At 40.0% G+C, this 16350-nt stretch overlaps 1 protein-coding gene across 1 annotated transcript in view; it reads right to left on the reverse strand.

Annotated features, from left to right (window-relative positions):
* The window catches only part of map3k15 (mitogen-activated protein kinase kinase kinase 15), a 135817-nt gene that overhangs the window by 64886 nt on the left and 54581 nt on the right, over positions 1-16350 (reverse strand). Inside the window, exons 6-10 of the mRNA XM_072584828.1 lie at positions 13060-13230; positions 9778-9890; positions 7337-7496; positions 5244-5394; positions 1840-1947 (exon numbers count right to left, since the gene is read on the reverse strand). Of these exons, the coding sequence (XP_072440929.1) occupies positions 1840-1947; positions 5244-5394; positions 7337-7496; positions 9778-9890; positions 13060-13230 (703 nt within the window). The remainder of the gene's footprint in view (positions 1-1839; positions 1948-5243; positions 5395-7336; positions 7497-9777; positions 9891-13059; positions 13231-16350) is intronic.

A 16350-nucleotide genomic window follows, 5' to 3' on the forward strand; every position in this document is an offset into this window, starting at 1 on the left:
GAGAATTACTCCTAAAAAGGTAGTTTAATACATTCCAGGAGAAAATGGTGACTGGAAAGATGTGCTCATCAAAATTCCTCGCCTTCTGTTTGTAGTCAACCATAACCAGGAGTGCCTCCAGTTCTCTTTTAAATGCTTATAGCAAAGTTACATTCACTGCAAAAGTTGTCAGTTTGTCCCTTGGATCAATGACATTCTACCAAAAGAACCACCGTCCGACAGCAATTCTAGATCTACACCTCTCCACGGTACACTCATGTCTCCTGATCCTCCTTAATCATTCTATCTCAAATATCTTGTCAATCTGGATCAAATCTAATCCTTTCATTAAAAACCAAAAGCACTGTGGACACTGTAAATCAGAAACAAAGAGAAAAATTGTAGGGAAGGCTCAGCAGGTTTGGCAGCACCTGCAAAGAGAAATAGAGTAAACGTTTCGGATTGAGTGACCCTTCCCCACAACTGTTTAAAAACAATGATATGAGTAAACCAAATTTTGGGCATTTAGTTTAGAGTAGGAGCATAAATGTCTGTAATTGATCTTAGAGCCCTCAGAACAAATAAGTAGATAAAGCAACTGTAAGTTGCATCTGAATTGGCACAATCTACAACCGGAACTATAAATTTATTTTGAAAGGCAAAGCACAACTTTTGTTTTGTTCTTTCACAGGATGTGGATGTTACCAACAAGGCCAGCATTTGCTGTCCATCATCAAGTGCCCTTGGACCACAAGGCCTCAGGCCATTTCAAAGGGCAGTTAGGAGTTGAACATGTTGCTATGCATCTGGAGTAACATGTAGGCCAGAGTAGGTAAGAAATGTAGGTTTCCTTCCCTAAGCATGATGCCTTAATGTTCACTACTTCTGAAACAAGTATTATATTCCAGGTTCATCAATTCAATTTGAATTCTATCAGCTGCCATGGATTTGAATCCCTAGCCCAGAACATTAACCTGGAAGTCCATTGAAATTAACAGTGTCAACATCTCTCTACAATGGGCAACAAACTCCTGGAGCATGATTTAGAATTCTTTCCGATATGAGAGACAGCAATAATGGCCTTTAAAGTTCCAGATAGTCATTACAAGGGTCTCATACTAGCCATCTTCTGTTGTCATCTGTGTAACAATGTGTGGTTTTCATGGACTTTTTCTGTTTCCAGCATTTTCTCTTCTTTTTATTTCAGGTTTCCAGCATCTGTTATATCTTGCTTTTGATTATTAATAGTTGCCTCGTAGTACAGGACTTAAATACTGCTAAAAGTCTCTTTCAAACTGCACTCATCAGGGCTGAAATACAAAAACACTTTTCAACGAATTCCTTTAATGCCTGTTTGCTTCTTTTCAATTATCTGTTCCCCTCTCCTGAAGATACTGATTGAGTATAGTTCTGTGGTTATCTTCAATACTTTAGCTAAATGGCCTCTCTTATGTCTGAATTAGATGACGACTTTTCACTATCTGTTTTATCAAGGTGGGGCTGAGGAGGCCTCATGATGTCAAAGTCCAAACCTTTCTTTCTCTGACATGTATATTTCCCATCTTGTTTAAGATCAGTAATATTTCTGATAAGCTTTTGTGAATTTGCCCTCAAACCACAAGATTTTATAATTTAGAGAAGTGATGCATCTACATTTTGGCCATTTGTTTCCAATATTGGCTGATTTTTGGAATTCTGCTTAAGCTGGGATGCTGAGGCTACCTCCAATACTGCCTTGGATAAAATCAGGCAAGTGAACCGCAGATTTCTTTGGTATATAAATGTCAGACAACAATCAGCAGAGAAGCATTCACGATAAATTAAAAATGAAATGAAAGGTCTGATTTCTCCCAATCGCACCATTTCCTCTGATGAGACATGCCAAATGGAAACAGTTTTCTCATCTGCTTCACTGTTTATGGAAACATAGGATGGCTGGTAGACATTTGTTGGTTCAAGAATCAAAACCTAAGATAGAACAGAAGAACCCATTACCCTGAAAGTGTGAACAAAACAGTAATCGTTTAACACTTTCATATCTTCGGTTACACTTGCAATGTGTGATATCAAAGACACTTGATCAAATTCTCTACTATTTTAATGGAACTATTTACTGTAAACAAATCCAGATGAATTACACACAATTAAGACATTAATTAGTATTATTACACATCATAATGTCAACACAGAAGTACGTTTCAAATTATTACTTTTGCCAAATACATTTAATTTTGATGCCCAAATGAACCAAATCTGATATGGTTAGAGTAAGAATAATGCTTAAATGCATAATAAATAAATTAAACAATATATCCAAGCTCAATTGCAATAGAATACTTTAAAGATCTTTGATTTATGTTTTTAACACAACTGGGCTAGTTGAGATTATGCTTGAAATAATTCCTCTCTCTTTGTCAGAGACACAGAGAGGCAGTTATGATGTGATATTGTCACTGGACAAGTAATTTGAAGGCTTCAACTGATGCTCTGGGGACAGAGGCTCATTTCCATAATATCAGCTGGTGGAATTTAAATTCAGTGAACAAAACTGCAATATAAATCTCATAATAGCAACCACCATTAGTTCTTGTAAAAACCTATCTAGCTCATTAATATTCTTTAGGAAAGTAAACCTGCTGTCCTTAATCAGTCAGGCTTACATGGATCTTCAGGCCCACAGCAGCGTGGTTGACTCTTAACTGCCCTCAGAAATGGCCTAACAAGCCACACAGTTCAAGAGACAGCGGCAATAAATGATGCCATGTCCCATTAAAAAAATAAACAAAATGTATTACGCAAACATCATCACACACCTACATATTTTTGTACAGAGCTAACTACAGGAACTGTTCCGATTCTGAGAGAAGAAAACTGTGTGACACGGGTTTCTAGCACAGCAGGAGCACTTCCTAATCCCTGCATGCAACTTAGAATTAAGCCCATTTCCAGGGGTCAGGATAGTTTCAATTTTGCAGGTGGATTTTGGAACCATTTACTGCATTCCTCATATCAGGATCAGTGTATAGGAATAGTCATTCAGTCTTTCAAACCTGTTTCCTTATTCACTGAGAGTATGGCTGTTTTACATCTTAAATCCTTTCATGTTTATCAATTCCATGTTCAAGACAAAAAAAATCCATCAATCAATATTCAATTTCTGCTGGTGTTTTTGTAAAACAGAGGTCCACATAATCTTTGCATGAAAACATTTTTCTAACCTATCTCCTGAATGATTTGGCTATGATCTGAAAGGACAATTTCCTAAACTGAATGCATCTGCAATTTCCTCACATTTGTCCTTTAAAATCCTGGGCTGGAGAAATAAAATAGATGGGAAAGAGCCTGCATAAATCCTGTATGTTGAGTGGCAATTCAGATCAATCAGTGGGTCACGGGCTTAAACACCACAAACCACAAAGGGGATTTGATAGAGACATACAAGATGATCAGAGAATTAGATAGGGTAGACAGTGAAAGTCTTTTTAGTAGGATGATGACGTCAGCTTGTATGAGGGGGCATAGCTACAAATTGAGGGGTGATAGATTTAAGACAGATATCAGAGGCAGGTTCTTTACTCAGAGAGTGGTCAGGGCGTGGAATGCCCTGCCTGCCAATATAGTTAACTCAGCCACATTAGGGAGATTTAAACAATCCTTGGATAAACACACAGATGATGATGGGATAGTGTAGGGGACGAGCTGAGAACAGTTCACAAGTCGGCGCAACATTGAGGGCCGAAGGGCCTGTTCTGCGCAGTATAGTTCTATGTTCTATGTCCTAACTCAATTCCACCCCGGCAAAGACAACACACAAAACTTAGATTGAGATTTCAATGCAGTCATGAGATATGCTGAACCATCAGTGGCGCTGTCTCTCAGGAGACATATTAAACAAAACTCCTGTTTTCCCATTTAGGTGGCTGTTAAAAATTCACAGGGACCATTCAAAGAAGAACAGAGGAAATATTCCTGATGTTTGGCAAGGTTATTCCTTTATTCAGACAGATTCTGATCAGTTTTGAGGACTTTACTGATTATAAAGTGTCCATTAAATTCCCTGCATTACAACAGTAATTTCACTTCAAGGTATACCCAACTGGCTGTAAACCGGTTTGGATTGTCCTGAAATCATAAAAGGAAGATCTCATTGATGGCATGAGCTAAAAACACTTCCCTTATTTTGTTTTTCTCATTTCTGACTTATTATTTATGGTGTTATTAGAATTAGATTATATAAATCCTGAAAGCCAATGAGATCTTTACAAAAAATACTTGTTGCTGAGAGAGCCAGTGTCTATTCTGATCTTCTCTAAACCTTACAGTGAACATGCTGACCTTAGCTTTCCAGGGATTTTCTCAGAGTAGGTCATTCTTGAATTACTTCCCCTGTGAATAGGGAAAATGGCTGTGGAACCACCTCATAATAACCTGTGCACCTCCATGATGGAGCACGAGCAGAAGTTCAGGAGCAAGTTGGCTGTCTGCCCTCCTGGTTGGGAACACAGCTTGAAGGAGGAAGGTAATGGGCAACCCTTAAGAGAACTAGAGCAACACATTATGGGACTCTGTTTGGCTGTGAGCATCTAAAGCAAGCAATATAAAATCAGCCGCCTGTTAACTTTGCAATTCCAATCAACTGGCTATGTCATGAAGTCCAAGTTACCTCCAATAAGTATCTGACATCACCTTGCATTGTCAATGGATGTGGCAGAATGTAAGCCAGGGTGCTTCTTCATAAGGATAGGAAATCTGAATGATAGTATATCACTAAGCAGCTGTGAATTATTGTGAAGAACAATAATTTAAGTTAAAGTAGCCTAATCCTCTGTCACCTCCCTGGAGGTCAGATGCAACTTTAGAAGACACCTTAAAAATAAAAATGGTGGGACAATGTGAAAGTAAAGTCAGTCTAAAATTTATAAAATGGGAGTTTTGGGAGGTTGTGGAATGTTAAGGAAATTCTGAGGCACTGGTAAGTCATTCTAATTGACTTCAGTGTCCTCTGGTTAAGGAAGAAATATAAAGATTCTAGTTCCTGATCGCTATTCAGTGTCTACTTCTGAAAAATGCACATGCAGATGTCAGATGATAAACAAGTCACTTTTCTGAGAGCTGATCACAGGATCAATACATGCTGCTTGGGTTAACACAATGGGGGATTTGTAAAACAGTCACTATGGCTGCTAACACTGCTAATAGACAAAATCCCCACCCACACAGCTGAAGGGGAGAAAATTGGTAAAAGACAAACAGAAATCTCCTACTGGAAAACGTAATCCACAGATATTGGTCCTTGTTGCTTCCACAATGATGTCCATCCAGAAGTTGAGACATTCCTGTTTTGGGGAATGATCGCTGTTGATTTTCTGGAATTGCTGCAACAAGATCAGGTTCTGAACTAATGACTTCATGTACCTGAAAAAAAAGGTAGCGAGGATAGCTCTGCATTTATGCACTTTCAAAATAGACTCCATATTTCTTTTGAAATGAACCTAAGGCATACAATTCACGAGCAGTCATTGGTTTCCTCGCTAGAAGCTACTCCAACAAACATACAAACATGATGATGTTACCTAGCCAGGTAATGAAACGTCTGGATATCAAACCTACAGCTCAGCGAGCAAACCTACACCCTAAATATACAAGCATATAAGCTAGGAAATATTCTCTGGCTTTAACGCAGTACCCAACAGCTTGTGTTTGCTTTAATTATCCTCACTGATTAAACCTTAAAATTTCTTTTTATTTGACTAGCTTTCATCTTATTGAGATTTTAAGCAGTGATTGTGGATGATGTTCAGAGAGGGCAAACTTTCTAGGAATTAGTGTATTCCTGCACTTCCAGAAAATCTGGCATCAGGATGAAGCATTATTTGCATCTGCTCGCACAAATTGCAAACTCAGTGAGTAATACTTGATCCTCAGAAGAAAAGAAAGAGAATAAGTGAATTTTCAAGTGTCCATGTTGGAAGCTATCTCTGCACCCTCCCTGCTTTTGGGCATTCAGCAGCACATTAAAATCGGACCATCCCATTATGCTGTTGTCTGGATGTCCCAGCAAACAGGAGGAACTTCCCACCCTCAAGACTTTAGATATTTCAATAAGATCACCTCCCATTCTTCTAAACTCCAATGGACACAGACCAAACCTGTCCAGCTTTTCCACATGGAATTACACTTTTATTCCAGGGATTAGTTAAGTGAATCTTCTCTGAACTACGAATGCAATTCTTGTCTACTTTATAAAAGGTTCGGAGAACTGTACACAAACGTGATCTCACCAAAGTCCAATGCAACTGTAACAAAACAATCCTACATTTATATTCTCCTTCCTTTGCAATAAACATTTTAATTGCCTTTCTAATCATACTAACTTTTTATAAATCGGTTTCCAGGGCATCCAGACACATATATAACTCAAGATTTCTACAGTCTCACTCCATTTTTATAATCTGTTGCTTTTCTATTCTCACTGCCAAAGTGGACAATTTCCTGAATTATATGTCATATCTGTCAAATTTATACACGTTCATTTAATTCACCTTTATTGTGTGGCAGCCTCTTTCTGTCTTTTCACAATGTACTTCCCAATATATTTTTGTATCATCATCAAATTTAGCCTCTTCATCATGGTCATTTAAATAAATTCTAAATAGTTGGCTGATTCTTGCAGCATTCCATTCATATTATCGTGTCAACACAAAATTACCCATGCATGCCTATACTCTGCTTCCTGTTAGCTAACCAATCCTCTATCCATGCTAATATATTGCCCCCTACATCATGAGCTCTTGTTCTGCATAGTAACCTTCAACATGGCACCTCATCAAAAGCAATGAAAATCTTAAGTGCATCATATCCAAAAGATTTCTCTTCATCTACATTGTTTATTACTTCCTCAATGAACTCTAATAAATCACTGACTATCACTCTTCATTGAGACCTTCCTAAAGTCTGTATAACCCACAAGTTCTAATAGGCATCTCCTTCCTCCAAGGCCTTCAATCTCATTTCTAATGCGAAAATCTCCTCTAAAAAAATTGTTAAAAAAGGAAACAGCAATCGTGAGAAAAACCAGGAGTGAAGCTGGTCACTGATTCACTGTTTGTATTTTAATGCAAAATTTAATCTTGCTCAACTCTACTCCCATGGCTTTCCTCTATTTAATTTTAATTTTGACTCTGCACAATGGCCAATAACAAAGCAGCTCCATTTTTACAGACCTTCCCTGACTTTCCTGACTATTGATTCAATAGCAGCTAATAACCAATGTCATCCTAAAGTAATACTTACTCTCTTTGTGTTCCGATGGGGTCAGACCCAGACTCAGTCAATTCACTCAAACAACAACTCTTACCAAAAAGGGGGCTTGAGTTTGAAGAGCTTCTCAGCTGCTTGCACTGCCTTGTTGACGTCCTTGGCTAACATACTGACTATGAAGAAGTGGCCCACATCGTAGTAGTTGTTCATTTGGTCCAGACGTCCTTTCCTACCCAGCAGACTGTTCAGTCGCATGCCTATACAAGAGGTGAATTGATCATTGTAAGTACAGGGCACTTGTGCAAAGTGGGTCCTTACTGTCTCTGGAAAAGGACACTGTTCATATTTCATCATTCCAGTGTTTTGGTGCTCCTAACTACAGGATTTTAAACAGTAAATGAAGCAGTTAGTTTCATGATTAAAAGTGCCAACCATTTGGTACTGAGCTATGAATAACAGGAATGCACTACGTTTGATCCTGGGTCACCCTGTGAATACAGATCCCTTCCCTTTTCTTGATACCTTTGTTGGAATGGACAGTAGCTCTGAACCCAAAAGCCATTTGGCAAACATCAGGGCAAAGGTCGTTTGTCTGGATTCCATTCCAGTCTGCAGCCATAGGAACCAACCAAACCTGTGACAAGTGCTGTGTAATGAATGCCCCTTCGGGAATAGATGCATTTGCAGTTATCAGCACATTACTTTGACAGGAAAACTAAAAGATTACACTTAAATTATTTTGATAGATAAAAATTAAAAAAGGCCAAAGTCTTGGAAAGGAAGCAGCCATACCTCTTAACATATTTAAACAATTTTAGGACAAGCAAAATTTTATGCATCTTGGGAATATTCAGAAAATCATAGCGACAGCACACAGGAATTTCCTATGGCAAACTCCCCTGGCACAGACATAAAGTAATAAAGCTGCTGCTGAGGTATCTGGCCATTGTGAGGACAGTGATGCTTTTCTAAGGATGCTTCATCAAAATCAATACAGTTCACTTCAGGAATTCAGAGTGATCAGCAAATGTGGCCATATATTGCTCCGATTGCTCTTTGCACTCAAAAGGAAATTATCCAGCGTTATTGATGCAAGTGCATTACCAAGGATCAAGTTGAAAAACGTCCCTACATCACTTAACAGCATGGTGGCTCAGTGGTTAGCACTGCTGCCTCACAGCACCAGGGAGCCAGGTTTGATTTCAGCCTTCAGTGTCTGTCTGTGTGAAGTTTGCACATTCCCCCCATATCTGTGTGGGTTTCCTCCAGGTGCTCCGGTTTCCTCCCACAATCCAAAGATGTGCACGTCAGGTGGATTGGCCACGCTGAATTGCCCATAGAGTTAGGTGCATTAGTCAGAGGGAAATGGGTCTGGGTGGGATACTCTTCGGAGGGTCAGTGTGGATTTGTTGGGCCGAAGGGCCTGTTTCCACACTGTAGGGAATCTAATCTTAACCTCATGCCCCCATAACAAAACAAATTACAGAATTCTTCGGAGATTTCTCCCCTGCCATGACCACAAGAAATGGGTGGAAAGACAGGGTGTGAGCATGTACAGAAAGTTTACAAGAGATATTGGTAGATTAAGTAAATGCTGGTAAATAGTGTATAAAGAGGGCAAATACAAAGTTGTTCATTTTGGAAGGGAGAACGAAAGAACATATTATTTAACTGGAGAAAAACTGCAGAAAGCTGCAACATGAAGGAACTTGGGGGTACGTGTGCATGAAACACAGAAAGCTAGTTTAGCAGGTAATCAGGAATGTTGGCCTTTATTTCAAGGGAGGTTGGAGTATAAGAAGAGGGAAGTCTTACTGCAAGTGTGCAAGGTGCTGGTGAGACCACATTTGGATACAGAGGGCAGTTTTGGTCTCCTAATTTAAAAGATAGTATTTCATTGGAGGTAGTTCAGAGAAGGCTCATTTGAATGATCCCAGGTATGGAGGGCCTGTCTTATGAGCAAAAATTAAACAGTTTGGGACTCTACTCATAGGAGTTTAGAAAAATGAGAGGCAATCTCATTGAAAGATAGAGGGTTCTTAAGGGGCTTGACAGGATAAATGCTGAGAAGATACTTCCCCTCATGGGACAGTCTGGGACCAGAGGGCATAGTCTCAGAATAAAGGGATGCCAATTTAAAATGGAGATGAGGAGGAATTTATTCTCTCAGAACGTTGAGAATTGTTGTAACTCATTGTCACAGAGAGCTGCGGGGGTACAGTCCTTGTGTATGTTTAAGGCTGAGATGGATAGATTTTTGACCAGTTGGGGAAATCAAGGGTTATGGGGAAAGGGCAGGAAGGTGGACGTGAGGAATGTTGGATCAGTCATGATCCTAGTGAATGGCACAGCAGGGTTGAGGGGCGGAATGGCCTACTCTTAAATCACTTTTGAAATGGTCAGTACAACACAAGCAACATTCAGAGTTGGGACCCTGCAGCTCTTAATTGCGCAGAGTGAACATTTAATTATGGTGGGGCTCATAAGCTTCATTTTAAATGAAATTAAACATTCATACTTTAACACTGATGTACTCACCAATTTTTCTCAGCTCCATTGAGCTTTCAAACTGCTGACCAGCTGCAATTAGGAGAATGGCCAAATTAGACCCAGAGTACAAGGTTGGTTGGAGCTCAAAGCCTTTGCGATACCTGACAATAAGTAGAAACAAATGGACTTATTCACTAAACATTAGATTCATTCATTCATTCATTCATTCAATCAGTGGGAACAGTATTACATGCACACTGGTTCCTAACACTATCAATAGGTGTCCAACACTTCAAACACAACTCTAGAAATGGACCTACATAGTTACACTGTAGCTGGCATGTAACTTAAAAAGCAATAGGAAACTGATTCATTATAAATCACGATTAGGAAGGTGTTGCTCTCGTGATATTACTCCTAGACTATCAATCCAGAAACTCAGGTAATGCTCTGAGGACCAATATTTATATCCCACCAAGACAGGAAGTGGAATTTGAATTTAATAAAAATCTGGAATTAGGAGTCGAATGATAACTTTTCGATTGTTGGAAAAATCCTTCTGCTTCACTAAAATCCTTTCGGGAAGGAAACTGCCATCCTTACCTGATCTGGCCTATATGTGACTCCACAACCACAGCAATGTGGGGTTGACTCATAAATGCCCTCTGGGGAATTAGGGATGGGCAATAAATAGAAGCAATGCCCATGTCCCATGAATGAATTTTTAAAAAGCTTCCGATAACACAGAATTCTGATGGTTGTATAGCAAATAATTAAGGGGAAAACTGCTCAAATTCTCCTTCATTTGTGTGGGGAAATGACAGGTCTTTGTGGATATATATTGGAATTATTTATGGTTGAGTCTGATTTTGAAGTCTCACACTTTGAAACATTGACCGCTGGATTTGTTTTGTTGCCTCACTCGTATATGTTGCAATATCTAATTCTCTCCATCCCTGGGGAAGGACAAGTTCGGAAACTTGGTCTTCAAACAATGCTTCTTCATATGGACATCTATGTCCATGTTTGGGACTGAAGTTGTACTGAAGAGGGAGCTAACAGTGCCAGGAACCACAATGTTGCCTGTCACAATGAGGCGGATGAATGGGCATTCATATGATACAAAAGGTATTCCACAATCCATTTACAAGAAAACTAAATAAACCTGAAAGTATTGAAGAATCACACTGACAAAAGGTGACTGTCTGAGCTGATGTGGCATGTATATTGGGTTCTCTTGAAGTAAATTAGGGCTAGTTCCAGCTTTCACAAAATCAGCTATCTACTAGTGTGCAACCATTCTGGTCCTGCAGTAAGATACCACCTTTGAAATCTTTCGAACGGATTGAAAAGCTTCTGAAGAGTTAGAGGTTTTGACCTTAGTTAAGGTTTTCGATCAGTATACTACAAGGATGCCGGAAGCTACAGGAGTCCACAGTCAAATGTTAGATTCTATCATGTGTGGCAACTCTGTGATGAATGTGAGGCAATTTACAGAACCAGCCTCTGACCAAAGGGAAGTGTCGAAGCATTGCCTTTGTCATCTGTCCTATTACATGTCTTCAAAAACATGTTGGATGACATTGCATGAGCTGCATTTGGCATCTGCAAGATGATTAGGCTCTGGCCTGAACAAATCTGAGCATGGATCAGAATACCAAGCACAAAGAGCAGTAATTGTAAAGTGAATGTGCGCTATCTCCTCTGCTTGACTGACTGATCTCCTAACCACTGAGGAAAACATACAACATAACCAGAAGACATTCAGTCCATCGTGCCAACAATTCGAAGGGCTATCTCATTAGCTCCGCTCCTCTGCACCTTGCACCATCCTAAAAGTCTTCCATTAAATGTATATATTGAATTCCCTTTCCAAAGATGTGACTGAATCTTATTTCAACATAGGCAACTCACTGCTCAAAAGAATTTTAATCTCACCCCAGCTTTTGATTAAAATCCTAAATCTGAATCCTCTATTTACTAACACCAACACCACCCCCTCCTTTACCCGACAACCAGTAGAAAAGTCTGCTCTTAAATACTTTCTCATCAATCTGAACTGCAATATAAATTCCCCCTTGTTATGGTCAGGTATGCATTAATCAATTGGGGACAGAATCGTTAATAATTTGTCAAATTCCCTTCTGAAAATAAAGGGTCAAGGCATGCAGGGTTATGATGACAGGATAAGTGATCTTTTCAAAGATCCAACACAGACACAATGGACTGAATAGTCTGACTCAATGTTGTAAGATTTTATGTATGAAATTTTAATTGAAAAGTGGGTGCATCATACCTTGGACCTAAATATAAATTTCTTGAAACAGGAACTAAATCCATTTCAGAGCTGCTTTTAACAGAGGGGAGAAGAGGTTCTGGGAACTAAGCCACTTATGCACTAAGCCATCTGTGTTTCCTAAGCAGCAGAAACTGAGTGGTTGAAAGGAACCTGAATCCATGAGGCAAGTTCACTGTCCACCATCATGATCATTCACTGCAATAACTCATCAAAGTTTCTCTGATAGCACATCCTAAACCTTTAACCACCTGCAGGAATTAGTGCAGCAGATAAATGGAAACACCATCATCTGCAAGTTTCCATCCAAGTCACATAATCAGTTCTGCCATTACTCGTCTTTCCTCAACATGAATTGGCTATAACGTGATTGATGAATAGGGGAACACTGATTCGAAAACCCAAGCTTGTAAGATGGGTGTTGGTTGAACGCGATATATCGCCCAACACTAAGTGCTATTTTTGCAGAGTGATTTTTTTATATAGCGCAGGCTTACACAAGAACACATCGTGTTATGGAAGAAATGACTGTCTCTTTGTTCTTTCCCTGATGAAAAGCTTTGAACACCCTTTCTGAGTGTTATCCATGTTGCATGGGCTGCAGCAGTTCACCACAACTTTGAAGGGAAATTAGGGATGGGCAATAAATGTCCATGAACATGAGCGATGCTCACACCACACAAAATGAATGACTCCACTGTTTGAGGGTCAGGAGGAGCAACAGTATCACAATTGTTGCAAATATTAATTGATGATCACTGAACTCCAGTCACTAGCAGACACCCATTGCATTCACATTGTGATGCCTTGCAATCTGGACCCTACGGTTCCACTGCTATGATTTGAATTGCTATCACAATGTTTCTCACTCTTTTAATAAGCTTCCCAACTCTTGTATGTCTTGATCCAGTTCATTACATTACAGCTTTCCAAATTAGTCTTATGTATAGGTTATCTGTCAGGAAACAGCTTGATTGAATAACAGTAATAAGGAGAACATCTCAACGCATTTCTGAAGACCTGAATTTTCTTACCATTCTATGGCACTGTCCCGGTTCACTATATCATTGCAGTACGAGTCAAGAAAGAGGTCTTTATAAATTTTTCCACACAAGCAGTACATGTCAGGGGCAGGCTGCTCACATGAATTCAGGACTTCAAGCATCTTATTCAAGGCTTTTTCTCTGTCGCCTGGGTGATTCCTCCTGCAGAGAGAAAATACAAACAGCACAATCTTTACATAGAGTTGTACAGTCACTGCAGGATACTGAGCCAAGATCTATTATGCTAACAAACAGTATTTTATCATCAATGGTGCCTGCTGACATTGAAGTACATTCAGAACTAGGACTAAGCCAGAACTGTTCTAGGATTGTACTCACCACCTATTTATGTATTAGTGTCAGTAATTAATAAATGCTCCCGTTGCATAAACTCAGCATGATCTCAACACATGGCAGAAGAAATAGTGGACACCCCACTCCGCAGAACTTTCCCATCTTTCTGAATGACGGTGGGAACATTCAAAGTAGTCAGCAAACACAACAGGAATCCTTGGGGAACTCTCAAAGCAGAAGCATTGAGTCACTCTCTGCTTTAGTGAATGCAGTGTACAGAGAGACAAGCTCCAAAATCAATCAGGCAGATACTTGTGCAACAGAAAGCCTGCACTGGCAGAACAACCAGGAACCTTCTAGTCCAAGCCTTAAAAAGTGGCAAATAAAAGTTTGATAAAAAAGATCCCATTCAACAACTGAATATAAACAAAGCAACTCATTGTTGCTTGTTACAGGCACACTCTGGACAGGATTAGGTCCCTTGTCCTACCTAAGCATTTAGGCCATGAGGATGGCCCAGACCAGGTTTCTCATTGACTAAACTGAAGTTGATACCATGCTGCTTCAGATCTTGTTTCCAAACTTGATAAAGACCAGGTCAGTGTGCTCTTATATCCCATTGGTAACATTGCTGAAACAATTCTTTCCCGACTTTGTATTTTGTCATTTCTACATCTATCCTAAGCTTCAGTTCAGGTGCATGATACCTACTTCAGTCCAAGGTGTAACACAGTTGCTAACCAGGCTAGATTTGATCAGCACAACCAGAATCAAGAAAAGTTACATTAATGTGACTACGGACTGAGCTTATCTAAAACTGTATGGAAGTTGACATCTTAGCTAGGGGTCTATCTGATCTATTACAGCACAGAGAAAACCACATATTGTCCAAACTGTTCATATAGCCCAGCAAATTGAAATCTACAAATTCAAATCTTTCACAGGGAAAGAAGATGATTTTTCTCAGGAGCTCACAGTTGTGTTTGTTCTTGTTTAAAAACCACTAGTCAGCAAGAGCTCTTAGAAATGGAAAGCAATGGGAAGAGGACACAGCAGCTGTCATTGCTTCTCGTCTGTGGTATTGTAGGAAGCAGTAAACTAGGTGAAAACCGCCTAGCCAGCGTGGTGTGCCATGTATGTAACTAAAGATCTGGAGGAGCCGGTGTTGGACTGGGATGAACAAAGTTGTAAATCACACAATGCCAGGTTGTAGTCCAACAGATTTATTCGGAAACACTAGCTTTCATCAGGCGGTTGGGGAGTCTGATGAAGGAGCAGTGCTCTGAAAGTTACTGCTTCCAAATAAACCTATTGGACTATAACCTGGCGTTGTGGGATTTTTAACTTGGTAACTAAAGAGACTATTTTAAAATTGTCTGTAGGAGCAGCGTAACAGTCCTAAAGAAAGACAAAAATCACAGAACCAAATTGCTACACTATTCCTGTCCATAAAATACACGTAAATGAAGACAAAAAGGATTTTGTTTTTTGGGGAATTTAGATTGTTAAGATGACCTCTGAAACACAGATGTTCCTATTATGGACAAGAAAACTTATTTAGATACCAGGGCCAATTTCCAATACTTTTTACTTCCTTCGAGATTCAAACGCTCAACTGCATTCCAATGTACAGGAGGCATTCCAATGTCAAGACATGGAGCAGTCAAGTGTCACATTTTGCTGTAACGGACATGAGTTTAGTGACAATCTATATATTATTTCTAATCAACCTCATACTTCATTGAGCAGAGATGCCCGTGCTGCCCAGAACCTTTTTGATGCCACAACAACAGACAACTGTGGTCTACTCTTTTTTTATTATTGACATTCCATCCCTAAGATAAAAGGTGATTTTTTTTCCCAGATTTTCCCTTCCTTTTTTCAGATAGGCTGGAGATCAAATCTGACTATTTTACAGGCATCCAGAGTAGCTGCCTAACGTGGGCTTTCAGCCTCTTTCATTGACAAATGAGGGATTTAGTGCCAGATATCAGGCCTGGACCCACCTATGGCAGAGTTTCTCTCAGGAAGTCAGTGGCCCCCTTCTCCCATTGCCAGTGTTGGATTGTGTACTGGGTCAATGAGCAGACAGGAGTCCCTCAGCACAAGGTGATGGCAGATGGTTGAGTATTTATATGTTAAGGTCTCATATCTATCAGCAAGGGATCTATTATTGGGGAGTTATAAGTAGGGGACTTGTGAATAAAGATGGATGACTAGTCTATGACTAGAAATTTACAAGCAGATTGTCTGTGATTGAAGGTGTCCCTGAGTTTGGTGGTGGGGAAGGGGAGGTGTGATGTGTGTCAGTGTGTGAAGTTTCCTAAGCAGGGAGTCTGTGAGTGGCTGCTCTTTGAATGGGGGATCCATGAGCACAGGTCTGTAAATGTGGGCAGCTGCTGATTGTACATGGGGGCTATATATATCAGAGGGGATTCAATCAATGGATTTTATTAACCCACTCCCTGGGACTAACAGTCTGCAGGATGGGTATGCAAACTAGGTGTCATGCAGTGGACATCATTGCTGGTTACTCACCCATCGCTGCCCTGACTATAATTTTACTTGTGGTAGGAGGTCACGTGAGAAGGACCACCCACTCACCTGTCAGTATATCATTGCGGCCCTGGAGTGGCCATCTCAGCCTTGAATATATTTAATGACCCAGTTCTCTGCGGTAAGGAATTCTACAGATTTATGACCATATGTCAGAAGAAACCCCTCTTTATCTCTGATTTGGTGCACAAACCCCTTACTCTGAGATTATGCCCTCTGGGCCTGATAAGTCAGAGGTATTTTGGAAGTGCCTCAGCCACCCTGTGCCTCTTGCAAATCAGAGGACTCATTCAAAAAGGAAGAAACTTTCAGGTCAGGGAAAACTGCATTTGTGGACAAAAATTACTGAACTCTCTTTCCAATTTTCCCCTCTGTCCTTGTGTTTATCCCCCTCCCACCCCCCCAACTGTCTGTACATTGGTACTGTGTATG

The sequence above is a fragment of the Chiloscyllium punctatum genome, chromosome 15, assembly GCF_047496795.1.
Source record: "Chiloscyllium punctatum isolate Juve2018m chromosome 15, sChiPun1.3, whole genome shotgun sequence".
Taxonomy (NCBI): domain Eukaryota; kingdom Metazoa; phylum Chordata; class Chondrichthyes; order Orectolobiformes; family Hemiscylliidae; genus Chiloscyllium; species Chiloscyllium punctatum.